The sequence below is a fragment of the Metopolophium dirhodum genome, chromosome 6, assembly GCF_019925205.1.
Source record: "Metopolophium dirhodum isolate CAU chromosome 6, ASM1992520v1, whole genome shotgun sequence".
Classification (NCBI taxonomy): Eukaryota; Metazoa; Arthropoda; class Insecta; order Hemiptera; family Aphididae; genus Metopolophium; species Metopolophium dirhodum.
This window is the reverse complement of record NC_083565.1, coordinates 17,297,171-17,306,980: the sequence shown is the minus strand read 5'-3', so window position 1 is coordinate 17,306,980 and position 9,810 is coordinate 17,297,171. Positions and strand designations below refer to the sequence as shown.

The window sequence follows — 9,810 nt, the reverse complement described above, 5'->3', positions numbered from 1 at the left end:
CTTTAGTAGTTGATTCACTACAGAACATTAAAAAAAATTAAAACAAATTTTATTGGGTGTTTTTTGATGTTAAAAATCAAGAAGGTAAAAAAATTGTGACAATGGATTTTTAATATTTTCCAAATGTCATTGTAACAGTATATTAGGAGCCCTGTATTACATTTTCAAGCTTTTTTACCCAATAAATAAAGACTGGAAAAAAAAAACTAAAACAATCAGAAACTGAAAATGTGTGTAAACAGTTCAAAGCAAATAAAAATATTTGAAAATTGTATCGTGTATAGAAAATACTAATATAAACAACCAGTGAAAAATGCATGTATCTACGGTCATTTGTTACACCAAAAACAAATAACCGATTTTGTGTAAAAAAAAATTCCTTAGTTTTTCCTTAATTTTATTGAAATTTATTTATATTTATTTTTTTATGGGATTTTGACCTCCTCAATGCACCAACTATATAGATTCACTTTCCTATCAAACAAGATACTGAAGTTGAAAATCGAAGCATTATTTTGACTACCTACTTATCATGTACAGACACAAATAAAAATAAAAAAACGCACATCCTTCAATCATTATAAAATCAATACATTGCTCAGCTCAGAATCTAAAATGTAAAAAAAATATTTTTTTTTTTAGATATTTGCTTTGTGGGTGGGGGAGGATATCTTTGACAATGGAACAGAAAAAAATAATGTTTTTAAAGAAGATGTTATTGAAAATATCTGGAGCCTGGAATTGTAGTAAAATAGTTATATAAAATATTAAAATGATTAATTATTTAGTTTGCTGTTCTGTTCTTGTGTATCCATATAGACAATACAGACTCATTAGTCATTAATATAAAAAAAAACAGAGCACGACCCGTCATGTGAAATAATAAATATGTGCAAAAATGTCTGAAAAAGTATTTACTTGTAGAATTCAAGAAATATCAAAATCAAGTTCAATAACTAATTTAACAATCAAAACTATATCTCAAATAAATCTATTTCCATCTATTTAAATTAATATAATGCATCTCAATCCCTGATCAATCATCAATCACCTTTTATAAATTATTAAAAATAAATTGTTATTTGATTGCATTATTGTAATTAATAACAATTTATTAGGTGTGTGAATTATATTTTTTTCGAAAAATTATATACAACTGATTATAGAGTCTACAGGAGAGGTGAATTTTGTAGAAATAAATGTTCATGTTAGATCATTGACCCTATAATATATAATATAATCCTCTACTTCTTACTGTGTGGGTAGGATATTTAAAAATATTATAGTAATTACAATTATAATTAATAAACATTTTATAACTATGTTACAAAATACAAATGTCACGAGTCTTGTGAAAATTGTCCAAGTAGTACCTACTTAAATCTAACCTAACCTATAATACTTGACTTAATATTAATATATTTTTGATTTTATTCAAATCCTTCATATTACAGGTTTATTATTAATACCTTAAAAAAGTGTAATAACTGAATACCTAGCTCATATAATATTCAAATTTTAATTAAGACGCATCATAACAAATATAACCATGTGTTTAACAACTGACAATTGACATACAATTATCATTTAATTTGCACCAGAATACACCCTAAATGGTATAAAAATGTTTATATTTGAAATATGGTCCTAAAGCATACTTAAAAGTTCCTAGTATCATAATTTAAATAAATGTACTAAACTACTAAAGGATAATGAAGGAGATTGATCATATATGATGAATCACTCTGCATACAGATTGGATAATAGTGTTTGTCCGTGTTCAATATTTTACTATGCAATACAAAATGTAGTCATACTTATAGGTCCACATCTGAACATCTTGCCTAAAATGTACAACTATGAAATATATACAAGTGCCTTTTAGTAAGTACCTACCTTTAATCTTGTCAAAAAACATTGACTATTGATCAAAATGATCTGATATGATTGGTATCTTATAAACATTACAACAATTATGCAAACCAAGTACAATTTAGACGATTAATAAATTATTTAAACAATTAGATGTGTTTGTATATACCAACTTTTTATTTTTATAAAGGTACCTGTTTCAACTAAATGCTTAAGTGATGACCATAGATAAGTATAATATAATGTGATGACTAAAGAATAATGATTCAAATATTTTAATGAATTCTTCTTTATTACTCAATTAATCATTTTAACAAAATCATTGATAACATTTAATTTAAAAAATACATTAAATAGAAGAAACAAGTAAATTATTGTACCTACTCATGAATTTTAAAACTACACATTTGTTTGTAATCCACCATTGATAATTATAATATTTACAAATTAATAATATACTTATTTTTTATTTTAATCAGCAATACAATGTCAACAAACAGATTTTACATTTTAAATGAATATTAAAGTTTAACAAATTTAAATAGCTACTTGTACCTTAAAAGAAATTCTAAAAACTCAGTTTTACGGATTTGGATATTTTTTCAGAAGATAATTGATTTCTCTGGGAGTAAGATTGTCTTTTCCAGTAGAAATTTTTCCTTCTAGCATGTCTTGTTTTCTTTTAAACTTGTCAGCGTAATTTTTAGTTGCACATGCTTGAAACTTGGTAATTTCATCTGAACATCGAGCTTGGTCAAATTCATTTTTTTTGAAGCAGGCAAACATAATAGATATTTCATGAACACATGCACGTTCTTTGGACCTATCTCCTTTTCCAGATACTTTTTCTTTCAATTTAAGCGGCAACAGTTCTTCGAATTTAACTTCGAGTGGATTTTTTGTGTATCGACGCATATCGCGAAAATGCAAAACATTGTTTAAACGCATAATGAAGTTATTTCGTTAATACTTAAATACTTTAGTGTTTGATCATTTGAGTATTTTAAATCACAGTATTTTAACCCGCACTACCACAGTGACTATTTACACATCGACGAGAAACTAATAACTATATTGTACATAATATTTTCAATTTTTCACGACCTACGGGCTACAATTTATTCAGTCCTGTGCTCACCGCTCATACCCTATGGGGTCGTGATATTAATAATGATAGTATATCAATTATCAACATTTCATAATGATAATTGATAAGTGCTTCAAACGTGATAAGTGCTATCATAGATATTATATGATAATATACCAACATTAATTCCCGCGTGAATTTAAATAACATAATTTTCCAAAAAGCATAGGTCCTAAAATGTTTTAATTAATGCAATAATTAGTTATAACTTATAATCTGTAATATTACTACATATCATATTGAGCAGGATACTATAAAATATATTATGTCTATTATGAATACGTTGTTTTTGTTGTAATAGATGTATTTTAATTTGTATAGATACTATTCAATACTTATATTTCAAAACAATATAAAAATAATACATATAAGCTGTAACACAGTACAATATAATATAGTATTCCTGAAATTGTATTGGAATTTCCATGGATATAATATTCTTTCAAAAGCTTAATTTTATTGATGTATATAAAATTTATGACTTACGACTACTGACTACTGACTAGTTATTGTTGATTATACTTTTAGTATTTCTTGACAATATTTACAGCGATCTATGAGCTCCCTCAATGCCCCAACTCCAAGCACCCCCTAGTTGCACCAATGCACGGCGTTGCTCCTCGGTAGTACCGAGAGTCACGGGCCATGAGCCGAGCCACGCGCTGTTTAGTTGGGTTTCGTTAGGTTAAGTGAGGTTTAATCTAACTTTACGTGCTAATGGCATTGACGGTATTATTATTTAGCATAGATATATTAATATTCAATGTCATTTAGATTTAAATAAATTCCATAACGGCAGCGCCATCTACGGCTGTCAAATCATTAACTAACGCGTGCAAGAAGAACTGGTATATAGTCGTATAATAGACCTATAAACTATAAGTTTATAGGTTTATGAGAACTACCCCTCATTGCTGCAGCTCAATTTCCTAGTTAAATAGAGCTGTCAGATACGATGTATAATGAAGGGAATGTGGGCAAACCTCCGCTTCAACCCTGGGGCGTGGGCCGTGGGGACATGGCACATTAGCACAGTGGCCCAGTAGTTTTTACGATAAAACCCTTGACGATTTCGTTTTGCTATAATTATTACGACATTACAATTACACAACAGCGAAGAGAATAATCGCGGGTCTTAAAAATACAAAATATATTTTGTGTATCCGATGAGTGTCCGACCACAGTCGTGGTACGCCGGTATACATATATATAATAATATATACTTACACATATTTACCAGTTACCACAATATATGTGGTATAATTGTATAAATAATAAAATACCTATTACCAACACCAAATTTGGCTACATCGCGATTCGCGGTTATTCTAAACGCGATCAGATACTAGATAGTAATGTGTTTTCAACTTCAAAACCTCGATTTGGATATAATGTACTCTTGCCGTCCCTAACATTATAATATTATCAATGTTTTGAAAATGCTGCTCTTTTACTAAAGTGCCGCAATAGGCGTGGACTTATGTCACCTACTACCTACACCTTGAGCAGGGCCTGAACAGTGGCGTCAAAATATATATTTACCTATGACAATTGTCATATGTGATTTTAGTAAGTAAGGGGTCACCTTTGTCATTCTATAATTATTTTACGAAAATGTGTTTAATAGACAACATAAAAACTATACTTGTGTGCATGGTAAGGTAATTATAAGAAATAAGTAGGTGTCAAAATTTTATGTGGAGGTGTCTAATGTCATAGGTAAAATTTTGGACTTCAGCGACACTGGGCCTGAATATACTATATATATGGACAATACGGTATTACGATGTGCAACAGCATCATCTATGTTCCTACTTACCCGACATCTCACAGAGGTCTGAAACTCTATTTTATAGCGGCACAAAAGTCCCATTTAAAAAATAAATAAATGTGAAAACTCTATTAGCATAAGTCTCTTTAATCAAATATAAAATGTCATAGCCATACGTTTTTTGATATTAGGAAGATAAACATATATTTATTATAATTTATTTTTTCAACCATCTAAAGTTATTCAGGAATATTCAAACATTTAATATTTCTTTTGTTTTTTAACTTGTAAATTAAATTTACTCAACTTGCCCAAATTAATAATTGTAAAGAAAATAAAGAAAATTCCCACAATTTTGAAAATGTTATTTTTATTTGCGTCCATAGGGAGTTATTGCGTACAGAAATTATTTCTGTGAGTTTTATCGCAACAAAACATAAATTTAGTTATTCCTTATTTTTATCGCTGATAATCATTATTTAATTATTCAATTATGTATATATTCATATATAAGCATATATAGATGAATACATTTCAATTGTATATTTAGATATATTATATTCATGTCTGTGTTTCAGAAGGATAACGATGCTAAGACAGAGGTGTCATCAAGGATACAACATGCTAATAAATTATATCATGGACTATAAAACGTCCAAAAATCGAAGGTCCTATCCTAACATTTTTTCTATACAGCTCGGAAACGTGGGTATTGAGAAAAACGGAAGAATCGGGACTAATGATATTCCAAAGAAAAGTTTTACGGAAAATTTACGGCCCAGTCTTCGATAAACAAACCAAGGAATGTAGAAAATTAAATAATGATGAATTATTATGGACTGTGGTTTAGGAATACAAATTAAAAATTGATATCCAATACGCGTAAGCTGTAAGAAGATTTTCTCTTTCCAAAAAAAAAAAATTATCGAACTAGGATCTTTTTACGAGACTTGAGAGTTTTTCGTGTAAGAAAAGTTTTTGGTCATGTGGAGGCCTTTAAGTCGGTATACGAATACGAATTATTATTATAACAGATCGTTTTATAAGATTTCTGTGAAAATTTGACTTTTGGCCAACTATTTTCATTTTTGAACCACTGTGCGTTGGACTGGGCGTCAACCTTGGAGGTAGGTCGAGATCGGAATTTGTGTCTATCAAATTTTCTATGGAGGTATATATATTTTTTTTTTTAGTTCAATTTGTTTGTCATTTTTATATATATGCGTAATAATATGTACGTAGCGTAACTACCTATTATGTAAATATTTTATTCTATTAAAAGTTATCCCTTTGTGTATAATCTGAAAAATAACATTTGAACAAATACATAAATCTATAAACTATAAATATATAATTCTTAAAAATGTTTAATCCCATCCTACAAATAATATGAAAGCACGTGTATTAAATTAAGAATATTTACTTCAAATTCAACATAATATATTTATATTTGTAAGCTCACATTTATGTTTTCACATCTTCCGAGGGTTGCCTGTGACACTTTCTGTTTTTTCTTTTGAATTTCTTTTGAAATGGGACGTTTGAGCCCCTAAAATAGCGTTTCTGTGCATCTATACGTCTTATACCTATATGGCTATAATCGAAATATTATTGCAGTAATGCAGTACACCAGTTTTGTAAAGTACTTGAGTAAAAGTACTCAAATACGTTTTAAGTTCTCCAATACGTATATCAATTTCGGAGCCACTGTTTGTATATAGACAGTAAACGCAGCAAAATAAATAAAATAATAAAAACTATCTTGGTAATATTAATATACCTATAAGTAATTATTCTGTGGTAAATAGCTCTTATTGTGCGTATCTATTTAAAACCTTTTGAGTAATTTTTCTTTAAAATATTAAATATTTTATAAAAACTATATTTTTATTGATCTTGATAATAGTAGATAAAAATGTAATTATTCTATTATAGTCTATAGGTAGGTAATGTTTTGTGTTTAAAGATTACAATCAGAAGCTGGTACTATAATAATACTACCTATAATATAATTAATACTTTTTTTAACACAGAGTAGCGCTATACGCCTATACATATATATTGAAAATAATAATATAAAAATAATTAAAGAATTAAAATATTTTTAAAAAAAATGTTCACCAAAAACTAAAATTCCTAGTATAGCTAATCAATATTCACTAGGCAGATTTACTCCAAGTTTCCAAGTTGCAGATTTTCAGAATAAAAAAAATGTAGGCATACCTATATAATAAATTATTATGAAAATTAGAAAATATGAAATTATATGTACTGCAGTAGTCAAAAATATTGTTAATACTGTATTATTGTATTTATATTATTATATATTTAGGTATTTCAGTATCTGGTATATTATATACATCGAAAAACGATAATATTCGCAGACACACATATAATACATTTTCGTAATATTAGGCCTACCTATTTCCTAATATGCAAAACAATAATTTCGACCAAACGAGATTCGTTTTACGAAATTACTAAAGGAAAACGTGTGAATATAATAATATTATGTATTTAAGTTACAGCCCGTATAAATGCATAATATTTTATTATTTTATATCTGAGCATATTGTGTTTGACCTCGAGGTTCTGAATTGTAAATAATAATACTCGTACCTATATAAAATCAAATCAGTTGTTTAGTAGGTAGGTACTATAGGTACAACGCACTACGCAACGGCATGATATTATATTATATGATAACCGCACATGGCACATATTATTATGTATATATTTATTATTTATGCACATTATACCTACTATTAGTACTGTTATAGTATATACGTATGCCTACATTATTATTGTTCAATATTTGTTGATGTCAACACTCAATATAGTCAATAACACACACGTCTTATTTACTATATTTTAGTATACATAATATATAGTTTTAGACTTTTAGTATATAAATGATTTGAATAATGCGTTTCCATTTTCCACGTCTATTCGTGTTAACGCGTTGGTTACCGCGACGAGCGTGAGTGCGTGACATCATATTCTGCCACAACATCGCCACAATTACGGTTCGTCGACAAATCAGCCGTACGAAATATACAAAATACAACTGTATAGTGTATAAACGTATTAAATACGTCTTGTACTACGAATAATTTTATTCAGATTTTAACTGGTGACATCCACGTGCAAAAGTTTATTATAATAAAAATAGAAAATCAAACATGAAAATAACCGGAGTAAAGAAGAGGTGTGTAAAGAACCCGCCTTTAAGGAAGGGTATGAAAATGCCAAAGAGTGGACGATCCCATAAATATAATGGCATAATATAATTGGATTGAAGGTTGAAGAAGAAGCTGATGAATACACGTGAGAAAGTTTTGGAAGATATGTCTTTACATAATATAATTTCACATATGTGATTTGTCCATTTATCGTATACGATATTACACCGAAAACGTTATGGGGTAAATGAATTGGGACAGCGCATGAGCGCAACTGTAACTATTACAATTTGGTGACTGGTACATAGCTTTTTATTAAAGGACTGTGCCCTATGCCCTATGCCTATCCCTATATCGTATGGTGAGGAATAACCGACAGGCCGAATACCATATTGGCATCAGACATATTATGATATTGATGCGTTATTTTTCAACCCAAGTTTTAAAAGTAAAAATGTCTTGTTCCACTGGAAAGTTAGTTTCCAACTGCGATCTAAAATACTTCTAAAACAAAAAAAAACCTTGAGTAAGTGATGTAGTTTATATGAAGAAAAAATATGTTATGAACTATTTAATCCTGGTGTAATTTTGTCGTCGTGTTTACGTCGTTTTATACCCCCCAACGACGACCAAACGCACGAGTTCGAGTATCACCCCGTAATCACCTAATTATTATAACAGCGCAAAATATAGCGCAAAGCCGCAAAGGGCAAAGGCTCAAAAAGACGGATCGGAAAGTCCCTCCCAATTCTCAAATACAGTCCCTACTCCCAAGTAGAAAATATTTGGAATTATACCGTTCGTCCGTTCACCGCCAACCATAGGCGTGATGCTTTTTTTGGGAGGGTTACTGCCTTTTTTTGTGGTATCAACGACGCTGCGTCGCTGTCGCAACTTCTTGTGAATTACTTCGCATAAGGGCTATATATAATGATTCAGGTACAGAACATATATTCTACAAATATAACTAAAGAAAAATGTAAAGGAACAAAATATAAAAAGGACTAAAGAAGCACATTATAAACTATTTAGTAAAATATAAATAAATAATATACCACACATAATAATATTATTATCAAATACATATTTTGTATTTGAATTAAATATAAAAAAAAAACATTTTAAATAGGAAATTATTACTATAGTATAATGTTTAAACGCCTGCTTTTTTTGGGCAAATATATTAACCTCTTCAGATTTAATAATATTAGCTAAGTCCCTTTCAATATGAAGTAACGATAGATTTTCAAATCTATCATTCTCCATAGAATTTCTTAGCCATGTTTTTATTCGCCGCATTACTGAAAACGATCTTTCAGAAGAAACAGAACTTACTGAAATTGTAAGCGCTTCTTGTAAAAGCTTTTATAAATTTGGAAACGTTTTTTTGTTAATTTCTGATACAGTAGCATCTATGTTGAAATCATCTTTATCAATACAGTTCTTCATAATTAGCATTTTTATTTAAAATTTAAATAATCAAATAAAATATTCTTCGGACATCAAAATAAATAATAGAAAATGTTTTCAGTTTTCACATATGGACGTATAAAACAATAAACTTTTACACAAGGGGCTAAACAAAGTTCTGGGGGGGGCTTAATAGAATTCTGGGGGCTATAACCTCCTTAGCCCCCACCATTCTACGCCTATGCCGCCAACCACGATTTCAGATGTACCTTGAATCGTATATTATCTTAAATTAAATCGTGCCGCCAACGCGGCAGTGGAAGTCGTTGACGTCGGTCACAGTGTCGGCCAGTGGAACGCTGTCTAAAACTTTCTCTACCGATATGGTGGTAGCATTGCGGAAAGGTGAAAAAAATCTTTTACATGTG

General features: G+C 29.4%; 1 protein-coding gene across 1 annotated transcript; it reads right to left on the bottom strand.

Moving 5' to 3' along the window:
- Positions 1-2,143: 2,143 nt before the first annotated feature.
- On the bottom strand, positions 2,144-3,020 carry LOC132946734 (small ribosomal subunit protein mS37). The gene has a single exon (XM_061016793.1). The coding sequence runs from the start codon at positions 2,818-2,820 to the stop codon at positions 2,455-2,457; it is 366 nt and encodes a 121-aa protein (XP_060872776.1). The 5' UTR covers positions 2,821-3,020; the 3' UTR covers positions 2,144-2,454.
- Between the last annotated feature and the right edge of the window lie 6,790 nt (positions 3,021-9,810).